Source organism: Budorcas taxicolor, chromosome 5, assembly GCF_023091745.1.
Source record: "Budorcas taxicolor isolate Tak-1 chromosome 5, Takin1.1, whole genome shotgun sequence".
NCBI classification, from domain to species: Eukaryota; Metazoa; Chordata; class Mammalia; order Artiodactyla; family Bovidae; genus Budorcas; species Budorcas taxicolor.
The window spans coordinates 145,904,245-145,916,101 of NC_068914.1; the positions used below are offsets into that span (position 1 = coordinate 145,904,245).

The following is an 11,857-nucleotide window of genomic DNA, read 5'->3' on the forward strand; positions in this document are numbered from 1 at the left end:
TTTATTTTGCTTCTTCTATTTAGGGGTAGATTTGGGGACAGACAGATTTGGGGCTTCCCTGGTGGCTCTGCCTGCAATGTGGGAGACCTGGGTTTGATCCCTGGGTCGGGAAGACCCCCTGGAGAAAGAAATGGCAACCCACTCCAGTACTCTTGCCTGGAGAATCCCATGGATGGAGGAGCCTGGTAGGCTGCAGTCCATGGAGTCGCAGAGTCAGACACAACTGAGTGACTTCACTTTCACTTTAGGGACAGAAATTATTTAACTCATTCTTAGTGCTTGAGACAAAAATTGCGGCACTGTCAGAAGCAGAACTCTTCATAGCGAAGGCGAACACTACAGTTATGAAAATTTTACAGCTATGTTAACCTAGGTTTCCCCAAAGGCTCAGTGGTAAAGAATCTGCTGGCCAATACAGGAAATACAGGAGATGACATTTCGATTCCTGGTTGGGGAAGATCCCCTGGAGGAGGAAATGTCAATCCATCCCAGTATTTTTGCCTTGAGAATCCCATGGACAGAGGAGCCTGGAGTACTACACTGCATAGAGTCAAAAAGAGTTGGAAACTACTGAGCAACTAAACTGCAAAAACTGCTATGTCACATTTTTCTTCTCAGACCCCACTGCTTGTCATTATTTAGTTTAACTATTTTCCTGTTTTTCAATCACCAACACCCTGATCATTGCTGTTTCTTCAGGAAACCAGACCCAGGCGCTGCCCCAGTGCAATGACTCCCTGTCAGAACCAGCAGGCTCTGCAGCCTCAGAGGAGAGCGCCCCCTACTGCTCAGGTGAGGGTCCCACAGAAGAGAAGACCCTTTACAACCCCGTCACCGCCCCATTGTCCCATTTCTCTCTCCTCAGACAGCAGACAGCTCCGCCTGGTGGACGGGGGCGGTCCCTGCGCCGGGAGAGTGGAGATCCTTGACCAGGGCTCCTGGGGCACCATCTGTGATGACGGCTGGGACCTGAACGATGCCCGCGTAGTGTGCAGGCAGCTGGGCTGTGGAGAAGCCCTCAACGCCACGAGGTCTGCTCACTTTGGGGCAGGATCAGGGCCTATCTGGCTGGACGACCTGAACTGTACAGGAAATGAGTCTCACGTGTGGAGGTGCCCTTCCCGGGGCTGGGGGCGGCACGACTGCAGACACAAGGAGGACGCGGGGGTCATCTGCTCAGGTCTGTACTACACTCTGTCCACATTCTGGGGCAGGGGTGGGGCCCTGGAGGACGGGGGTCTGAGCCCTGATGGAGAGATGTTGAAAGGACCAGAGTAGGAGGCTTCCTCCCATGGAGCCTGTCTTTCCAGTAGATGTGAAGAGGAGGTTCTTTCACTTCCTCCTGCATCAGCTGACGTTCTGGTCCTTTCTTCTCACCAATGTTTCCTGACAGAGCCATTTCTTACAGCTAACACTTGAAAGCAGGGCTCATTCTGCAGTTACTTGTGGTAGTAACATCTTGAAATCCTGGGCTTCCCAAGTTGCCCTAGTGGTAAATAACCTGCCTGCCAAACAGGACATGTAAGAGATGTGGGTTCAGTCCCTGGGTTAGGAAGATCCCCTGGAGGAGGGTATGACAACCCATTCCATTATTCTTGCCTGAGAATCCCATGGACAGAGGAGCCTGGCATAGTGAAAGCTCAGAATTTTCCTTTACAGTTCTGTTTGCTAGGAGTCTGAAGAGAGTCTCTGTGGGCCAACATCCCAGTGTCCACAGGGCTATGTTCTTCCTGGAGTCTCTGGGAGGACTCCTTTCCCAGCCTTTTGTGGTTTCTGTGTGGCCTCATTTCTTGGCTCAGAGCCCTCTTTATTCTTCTTCAGACAACAGTGCCTCTTCCAACTATTCTCCCTCACTCACATTTCCCTTTGACTGGAGCTGGGAAAGATGATGCATTTCTCAATGTAGTGAGTTTAAAGATGTGTTAGGCGGGGCTCACATAGTTAATCTTCAATATTTGAGCTCTATCTCTCCATCCCAAGGTCCTTATTAATCGCATCTGTAAAGTCTCTTTCAAAATGTAAGGTAACAATATCACAGGTTCTGGGATTAGGCTGTGGACATCTCTGGGGGTCCGCTATTCTGCTGACCACTTCATTGTCCACATCACATTCCGTTCTTTTAGAAGTTTTGTCAGGAAGCAGGAATCAGCTCCTGTCACTGCAGGTGCCCAAGTTGGTGTTGCTCTCTGTTCATATCTACATTGTTCTGGTAGAAATAGATGTACAGACATTAATGTTCAAAGTCAGCTGAAAGGGAGGCAAAAGTCAGTCTTGTCACCCAGTGGGCATCTCCTCCACTGAGTCAGGGATGTATGGTCACAACTTCTGGGTGAGACGAAAACCCAGAGCACTAAGTGGAGTGCTCACTGTGTCCCATCCCCTCCCTTTCAGTCTCAGAGTTCCTGGCCCTCAGGATGGTGAGTGAGGACCAGGAGTGTGCTGGGTGGCTGGAAGTTTTCTACAACGGGACCTGGGGCAGTGTCTGCCGCAGCCCCATGGAAGACATCACCGTGTCCATGATCTGCAGACAGCTTGGCTGTGGGGACAGTGGAAGTCTCAACTCTTCTGTTGCTCTTAGAGAAGGTTCTAGACCACGGTGGGTAGATGGAATCCGTTGTCAGAAAACTGACACCTCTCTCTGGCAGTGTCCTTCTGACCCTTGGGATTACAACTCATGCTCTCCCAAGGAGGAAGCCTACATCTCGTGTGCAGGTGACTTACTGTCTGTTTCTGTATCAATCCCAACCATGTAAGATGTTGTTAGTATGATTTTATATTTTCAAATCTAATTGATGGGCTTTGGTTGAGTCTACAAAATGTAGGTGTATGTTTGTATTTGTGTCTGTGTCTGTTTCCTTTTGTTATGGAAAGTGGAGTCTGGTAAATTGCTAATTAGATAAAGTAATATCAGCTGCTGATAAGATGCAGCGACCTTCTCAGTCAAGTAAATGATGAAAGTTCTGTTGTCTCTTGTCATTTAACTGTGACAAAAAACCTTAGTTACTCATGTATGGGAACAGCTGTCCCACAGCTGTCCCTGATGCAGAGCTTCCCGTCATTGTTTCTGCAGGAAGAAGACTCAAGAGCTGTCCAACTGCTGCCCCCTGCACAGGTACGTCAGCACCCACTCTCCTGTGGCTCTCAGGGGCTCCTTCCTCCCACCAGGGCAGTCACAGGAGGGGCTGCTGCTTTTCAGACAGAGAGAAGCTCCGGCTCAAGGGAGGAGACAGCGAGTGCTCAGGGCGGGTGGAGGTCTGGCACAGTGGCTCCTGGGGCACCGTGTGTGATGACTCCTGGAGCCTGGCAGAGGCCGAGGTGGTGTGTCAGCAGCTGGGCTGTGGCCAGGCCCTCGAAGCCGTGCAGGCCGCCATGTTTGGCCCTGGAAATGGGAGCATCTGGCTGGACGAGGTGCAGTGCAAGGGCTGGGAGTCCTCCTTGTGGGACTGTGCTGCGGAGCCCTGGGGGCAGAGCAACTGCAAGCACGAGGAGGATGCTGGTGTGAGGTGCTCTGGTGAGTGAGGGGCTCGGGGTCCACCCTGGGTGAGCTGGGGCATCCCGGGTGCAGTGGGCTGGCCTGGGAGTGGTGAGGAGTTTGTATTGAGACAGTGTCTGGGTGCTGAGGCTCTGATCTAGGGCGGGAGAGCTGGGAAGACTGGACACTGGTGTTGTGGAGACTGAGGGGTGATTTCAGGCTCAGGAGGGAAAAATGGACTGCCCTGCATTCTGGTCAATTACCCTGCTCCAATCTGCTGTTTTTCTCTTTAGGTGCAAGGAAAACGTTGCCCCCAAATACAGCAGGTACTGTGGTCCATCCATGGGCAGGGGAGAATACTCAAATACTCTCAAATACTCCGTGGGCTCTCTGACAGCTCAGGAGAGGAAGAGCCTGAGGAGCCCTCACTGATGGGGAGGATCTGGGGCATTACTTTGGGGAAATTCCCTGCCTTGGTTCCTGGGGTCAGAAGGTTCTCATGCCCAGGATCCAAGTGAGTCTGGTTCCCATGGTACAGATTCTAAGGTTCTCGCACCTGAGTGTTGATCCTGATCATTGAGGCGCAGGTTGCAGGACTGTTTGACGCCTTGTCTCCTGAAGCCCAAAGAGGGGTTGAGCCGGGTCCTCAGAGGCTTTCTTCGCAGGGCATCTCCCTGACAATCCCCAGCTCTGCCTCAGCTGGAGTGGAGTTGACTCATCTCAGGACAAGACCTGGAGGACCCCAGTTACTGTCAGTGCACTTGTGGCTGAGGCTGGGACGCCATTGTCTGGAGCTCCCTGGAAATGCTGGCACAAGGGGTTTCTCTGTGCCTCTACGTGACCTTCTCCACACTCACTTGCCTTGTTCTCCTAGGGACCAGAACAACCTCAAATCCCCTCCCTGGCATCTTCTCCCTGCCTGGGGTCCTCTGCCTCATCCTGGGGGCCCTTCTCTTCCTGGTCCTCGTCATCCTGGTGACTCAGCTGCTCAGATGGAGAGCAGAGCGCAGAGGTGGGCTGCAGAGGGAACTGGGGACCAGAGAGAGTGTGTGCACGCAGGAGATGGGGCAGGTGTGAGGAGGGGAACCTGGGCCAGGTCTCTGTTCTGAGTTGCAGAACTCCATGTGCTCTGTGATAAACCCTTAGGGCTGAGTAACAGAGGTTCTTAGGACTGGGGTGTGAACTCTCATAAGCCATGGCCTCTCCTATGAGACCAAATAGAGTCAGGGCTGAGCTGTGGATTCAGGTCAGACAGGGGAGAAGGTGCTGACATGGGGCATGGGGTGGGAGGTTAAGCCAAGGCCTTGGCAAGCCCCATGTGAGCACTGGGAGGTGAAGATGGGCTGGCTGGCTTGGGGTGTCTGGGGCGGCTTCTCTGACCTTCCAGTGGATCTCTCAGCCTTATCCAGCTATGAAGATGCTCTTGCTGAAGCTGTGTATGAGGAGCTTGATTACCTTGTGACTCAGAAGGAGGGTCTTCTGGGCATCCCAGGTGGGTGTCTCTCTGCCCTCCTGGGACCTTTGGTTGTCACCACCCACTGGCTGTGAGGGTCTTCTCAGTGTCTTCAGACCCAACACATGCCCCACTCTCACAGAGGCAGCTCCTATAAAGTCGTAGGATGGCTTCTCAGAGCCCTAAAGCCCCCCCGGCTACACTGCAGGGGCCAGGTCTGTCCCTTCCCAGCCTTAACACAGGTCCCGTGAGTGTGGGGTGGGTCATTCTGTGTGTTGTGTGATGTTTGTCTCCACATTAGCCTTCCTGTCAGATGGTGAGGACAACAATGACTCCAGCTCTGCTCCAGGTAATAGAGGTGGATCCGCCTCAGCTGGGATTTGGGAAGGAGAGTTTCCCTCATGGAGATGAGATGCAAGGGGAACAGTCTTCATCTGATGGACCAGAGTCATCTCTTGTGTCCAGATGGGGTCTGTCCTTCCCCTTCTCTGGCTGTTCTGTGATGTCTCACATTGGGGCTGGGCTCTCTGTGTCCAGAATCACAACAGGCACACAATGTTTTTTAAAATAACATCTGTAAAGCACAATTTATCAAAATAGTTTAGTAATAGTTTAGTAATGCTCAATGGTATAAGTTGCTTTGAGAAAGATGTGTAAAATCATATTTTGGTTTATGGACACTTCAAACTGAAACATGATCTTAGAGGAAAAAAAAAATCTTTTGAAACAAAGTGCCTCTATTTAGCGGCTCAGAAACTCTGGGTCAGAAGAGATCTTAGTCATTTCCCAGACCAACCCACTTACTTTGGTATCATATGACCCCTGCTCTGCCCTTGGAAGCCCCAGATCGGAGGACTGATGCCCCTGGTGAGGATTATGACGATGCTGAAGAGGTACCAGTGCTTGGGGTTCCTCCTGCTTCACAGAGGAGGGAAGAGGAAGTGCTCCTAGAGAGGGAAGATGGGATCAGGTCCTCTCAGACAGGTGAGTGGTGTTAGCTCGTCTCCTGCAATCTTTTCTTTCTGTCCTGGAAAGGGTGAATTTGAGCTTCTCAATTCCCAGCTTCTCTAGAGTTTTGCATTAGGGTAATCTCATGCATTCGATGGCTCAGATGGTAAAGAGTCTGCCTGCAGTGCAGGAAACCTTGGTTTGATCACCAGATGAGAAGATCCCTTGGAGAAGGGAATGGCAACCCACTCCAGTATTCTTACCTGGAGAACCCATCGACAGAGGAACCTGGTGGGCTGTAGTCCATAAAGTCACAAAGAGTTGGACATGACTGAGTGACTAACACTTCACTTCTCAACCATATGCTGCCTTTAATGGTGTCATACTCCTTGGGAGTGAGTAATCACTCTACTTTTGGCATTTATGTCTCCATACTACAACATAAATTATGTGATATGCTTGCATTAGAATTTACAGATTAGGGCATTTCCTGACAAAACAGTGGTTAGGACTCTGCAGTTTCACTGCTGGGACCTGAGTTCAATCCCTGGTCAAGCAACGAAGATCCCACAGGCATTGCTCAGTGGCCAAAAGGAAAAGAAAACATAGATTAATTGAGCATATGTACAATATCCAAAATAGAACAAGTGTTTTGATAATACCTCTGTGCTGTCTTATACATGAAAGGTAGCTTAGAGATTTAAAAACATGTACTGCAGTATTAAATTTGTGAGGCATTCTGATAATCTAAGATGAGCTCTGTGTATATGTCAGCACTAACATGTACAAATCTATGATACACAGTGGCCTTAACATTAAGCCAATTTGATGGGTCATGGACTCAGAGTTTGAGGTCAGCTGAAGTCTAATTTGCTCCAGACGTTTCAGTAGCCGAAAGAAGACACTCATTCTCTGGAGAAAAACATTTCTCCCCATCTGAGGGCCCATGTGGTCCCTGGGGAGGGGCCTCTGTGGCTGCACCTGTTATAGTATTTGTGGACATTTGGGAACAGGAGTCAAGTCAACTAAGAGCAGAACTGGTTTGTAAGTGAGGAACTCAGGTTTTCCTTTCTCCACTCTCCCTCTCATTGTGATTTCACATCTGTCTGTTGTGAGAGGAGAACATTTAAATTCATTGTTATGATCCTTACCATTCCTGGGCATCTCCTTGCTGATTGTGTAGCTTGGAGGCAGGTCTTCCCAGAGCTCCTGTGTGAGCACAGGTCTCCTGTGATGCAGGATTTCCACATGAACTGAGGCCCCAGAGACCACATGGACTGGATCTGAGAGGACAGCTGGGATCCATCCTCACTGTAACTGATGCGGAATAGTCTGACCCTCCTGCCCACACCTGGGTCCCAGGGATGCTTTGTCATCACCACACGCTTAACTTGCTTCCACCACACTGTCTGGCCCCCTTGTCAGTTCTAATCATATTTCTCTTTCCTCTTTCAGACTCTTTTCTAAACGTCTCTAGAGAGGAAGCTAACCCTGGGGAAGGAGAAGAGAGCCCCTGGCTGCTCCAGGGGGACAAAGGGGACCCTGGGTACGATGATGTTGAACTCGTGTCCCAGGAACATCCTCAGTGACTTTCTGGTGATGTTGTAATTGTGTTACATGAAAATTGCTCAAAGTGAAATATTCTAAATAAAGTAACTTTTTTGCTTTGTTGGTAGTTTACCAAGTTCCATGTCAGATGCTTTAGATGATTGATTCTCAAACACCATTTTCCCCAAAGGAAATACACGATGAGTGCACTGCCCTGTTTTCTCACCTCCTTCAAAGGCTAATGAGGTCATGACTTTGCCTGGATCACAAATGCTCCAGGTCACTCTTACTTAGAAAAAGAGTCTAAACTAGGTCCACATTCACACCCCTCTTCCTAGCAAGAGGAACCTCTCAACCAAAAACCATAGTCAGAACCTGAAAGTAGTGTTATTTTATTTGGTGGGAATGTTTAGGACTCCAGACACTGGAGACAGCATCTCAGTAACTCTGAGTAAACTGCTCCAAAAAGGCAGGAGAGGAAAGCAGGCTATACATGAGTTTGCAACAAAGGGAGCAGGCAGTCTGAAGATCAAAGATCAGGTACTAAGTTAAGGAATGTAACGTTCTATGTATGGGAAGATACAAGCCTCTGGACTCACTGAATGCAATTCTTTCATATGCAGCTCAGATGTCTGGGGCCAACCCTGTTTCCTTGTTCACCTTAAGGAGTGGCAGACGGCTGCTTCTTGCATTCCCCAGCTCCTCAGCAATCACCATGGGGGGTGGCAGCATCCCCTGGATCAAAGTTTTGGGAGCCCTCACTTACATTTGGAGGCCAGAAATCACTGATGGCTGTGACATTTCTTGTTTATTGATATGGCAAGAAATGTTTTTTCCATTCTTTCCTCTCCATCATTTCCTACTATTTCTTCAGGATGCTGCTGTTTCTTGTCTCTCCAGTTATCTCTCCTTCTAAGTGACTTATATCAGCTTACATATCTCTTCAAGTTGATGGAGGGCATATTGGTGCTCACCTATACCCTGCATCCAGGTCGGACAGGAGGGCAAGAAAGACCTAACCAGATGGGATCTAGAAGAAGGGATGTAGACAGAATGATCAGGAACATTTAGCTACTTGTTTCAAAGATGTGGATGGAGGAGTCTGATATGACTAAACTCTTAAAGGAAGAATTTCAGACTAATGGGCTTCTCTGAAAACATGCTGTTTCAAGATTGCCTTAATCTGGCTACTACTGAAAATATAAACATGATCCTGTGTGATTCCTCAGGGTAGAGAGAGCTGTCATGCAAGAGTGCCTAAGTAAAGATTACATTTACCCACGCACCCATCCCCCATTCCATTGTGGACATGTGGAGAAGCTGCTGTTCTAACATAAGACCTGAGAGTGGTGGCCTGGATGTGAGCTGAACCCACCCAGTTACTTTGTTGATGGCCTGCATGGAATCCAGGGCTCTGACCTACACTCATGCCTTCAGTCCTCATAGTTCTAGGCTGTGCCTGGGGATGGGTAGATGCCCAGGACTTCTCCCAGCGCAGCTCACATGGCCATTCACCATTGAGAATTGATGAAACAAATGACATTTCATGAAAGAAATAAATGATATCTGTTAGGTAGTTAGAATAGGACAAAAGAGTCCAGAATCAATTCAGTTCAGTTCAGTCACTCAGTCGTGTCCGACTCTTTGTGACCCCCTGAACTGCAGCACGCCAGGCTTCCCTGTCCCTGTCCATCACCAACTCCCAGAGTCCACCCAAACCCATATCCATTGTGTCACTGATGCCATCCAACCATCTGATCCTCAGTTGTCCCCTTCTCCTCCTTCCCTCAAACTTTCCCAGCATCACGGTCTTTTCAAATGAATCAGCTCTCCCCATCAGGTGGCCAAAGTATTGGAGTTTCAGCTTCAACATCAGTCCCTCCAGTGAACACCCAGGACTGATCTCCTTTAGGATGGACTGGTTGGATCTCCATGCAGTCCAAGGGACTCTGAAGAGTCTTCTCTAGTGCCACAGTTCAAAAGCATCAATTCTTCTGTTCTCAGCTTTCTTTATAGTCCAACTCTCACATTCATACATGACTACCGGAAAAACCAAGCCTTGAATAGACGGACCTTTCTGGCAAAGTAATGTCTCTGCTTTTTAATATGCTGTCTGGGTTGGTCATAACTTTCCTTCCAAGGAGCAAGCATCTTTTAATATCATGGCTGCAATCACCATCCGCAGTGATTTTGGAGCCCAGAAAATAAAGTCAGCCACCATTTCCACTGTTTTCCTATCTATTTGCCATAAAGTGATGGGACCAGATGCCATGATCTTAGTTTTCTGAATGTTGAGCTTTAAGCCTACCTTTTCACTCTCCTCTTTCACTTTCATCAAGAGGCTCTTCGTTCCTCTTCACTTTCTGCCATAAGGGTAGTGTCATCTGCATATCTGAGGTTATTGATATTTCCCCGGCAATCCTGAGCCAGCTTGTGGTTCATCCAGTCCAGTGTATCTCATGATGTATTCTGCATAGAAGTTAAATAAGCAGGGTGACAATATACAGGATTGACGTACTCCTTTTCCTATTTGGAACCGGTCTGTTGTTCCACGTCCAGTTCTAACTGTTGCTTCCTGACCTGCATATAGGTTTCTCAAGAGGCAGGTCAGGTGATCTGGTATTCCCATCTTTCAGAATTTTCCTCAGTTTATTGTGATCCATACAGTCAAAGGCTTTGGCATAGTCAATAAAGCAGAAATAGATGTTTTTCTGGAACTCTCTTGCTTTTTCAATGATCCAGCAGATGTTGGAAATTTGATCTCTGGTTCTTCTGCCTTTTCTAAAACCTGCTTGAACATCTGGAAGTTTACAGTTCACATATTTCTGAATCCTGGCTTGGAGAACTTTGAGCATTACTTTACTAGCATGTGAGATGAATGAAATTGTGAGGTAGTTTGAGCATTCTTTGGCATTACCTTTCTTTGGGATTGGAATGAAAACTGATCTTTTCCAGTCATAAGGCCACTGCTGTGTTTTCCAAATTTGCTGACATATCGAGTGAAGCACTTTCACACCATCATCTTTTAGAATTTCAATTAGCTCACCTGGAATTCCATCACCTCCACTAGTTTTGTTCATAGTGATTCTTCCTAAGGCCCACCTGACTTCACATTCCAGGGTGTCTGGCTCTAGGTGAGTGAGAATGATCACACGTTTGTGATTATCTGGGTCATGAAGATCTTTTTTGTACAGTTCTTCTGTGTATTGTTGCCACTTCTTCTTGATATCTTCTGCTTCTGTTAGATCCATACAATTTCTGTCCTTTATTGACCCCATCTTTGCATGAAATGTTCCTTTGGTATCTCTAATTTTCTTGAAGAGATCACTAGTCTTTCCCATTCTATTGTTTTCCTCCATTTCTTTGCATTGATCACTGAGGAAGGCTTTCTTATCTCTCCTTGCTATTCTTTGAAACTCTATATTCAAATGGGTATATCTTTCAATTTCTCCCTTGCTTTTTGCTTCTCTTCTTTTCACAGCTATTTGTAAGGCCTCCTTAGACTGCCATTTTGCTTTTTTGCGTTTGTTTTTCTTGGGGATGGTCTTGTACCCTGTCTCCTGTACAATGTCACGAACCTCCATCCATATTTCATCCAGCACTCTATCTATCAGATCTAGTCCCTTAAATCTATTTCTCACTTCCACTGTATAATCATAAGGGATTTGATTTAGGTCATACCTGAATGATCTAGTGGTTTTCCCTACTTTCTTCAATTTCAGTCTGAATTTGGCAATAAGGAGTTCATGATCTGAGCCACAGTAAGCTCCCAGTCTTGTTTTTCCTGACTGTATAGAGCTTCTCCATCTTTGGCTGCAAAGGATAAAATCAGTCTGAATTCAGTGTTGACCATCTGGTGATATCCATGTGTGGAGTCTTCTGTGTTGTCGGAAGAGGGTGTTTGCTATGATCAGTGCATTCTCTTGGTGGACCTCTGTTAGCATTTGCCCTGCTTCATTCTGTACTCCAAGGCCAAATTTGCATGTTACTCTAGGTGTTTCTTGACTTCTTACTTTTGCATTTCTGTCCCCTATAATGAAAAGGACATCTTTTGGGGGTATTAGTTCTAACAAGTCTTGTAGGTCTTCGTAGAACCGTTCATCTATAACTTCTTCAGCATTACTGGTCTGGGCTTGGACTTGGATTACTGTGATATTGAATGGTTTGCCTTGGAAATGAACAGAGATCATTCTGTCATTTCTGAGGTTGCACCCAAGTACTGCATTTCAGACTCTTTTGTTGACTATGACTATGATGCCCAGAATGGCAGTGGCTAAAAGACAAGTAAGGGAAAAGCCCATGAAAATACAAAAGAGGAAGGACTGAGGACCAGACTGAAGACCTCAGGTAGAACAAACAGCACTCCTGGCTAGCCCAATTTACACAGGACAGGCCCAGGGAGAGGAGAAAAAAACACCTAAAAAGAGGAGCCAAAG

The 11,857-nt window shown here is 47.6% G+C and overlaps 1 protein-coding gene across 1 annotated transcript in view; it reads left to right on the forward strand.

Moving 5' to 3' along the window:
• Positions 1-7,462, forward strand: part of LOC128048487 (antigen WC1.1-like) — a 54,823-nt gene extending 47,361 nt beyond the window's left edge. Inside the window, exons 11-21 of the mRNA XM_052640887.1 lie at positions 700-792; positions 866-1,180; positions 2,398-2,712; positions 3,071-3,112; positions 3,197-3,511; positions 3,766-3,798; positions 4,347-4,484; positions 4,860-4,964; positions 5,227-5,274; positions 5,766-5,909; positions 7,329-7,462. Of these exons, the coding sequence (XP_052496847.1) occupies positions 700-792; positions 866-1,180; positions 2,398-2,712; positions 3,071-3,112; positions 3,197-3,511; positions 3,766-3,798; positions 4,347-4,484; positions 4,860-4,964; positions 5,227-5,274; positions 5,766-5,909; positions 7,329-7,462 (1,682 nt within the window). The remainder of the gene's footprint in view (positions 1-699; positions 793-865; positions 1,181-2,397; positions 2,713-3,070; positions 3,113-3,196; positions 3,512-3,765; positions 3,799-4,346; positions 4,485-4,859; positions 4,965-5,226; positions 5,275-5,765; positions 5,910-7,328) is intronic.
• The last annotated feature ends 4,395 nt before the right edge of the window (positions 7,463-11,857 follow it).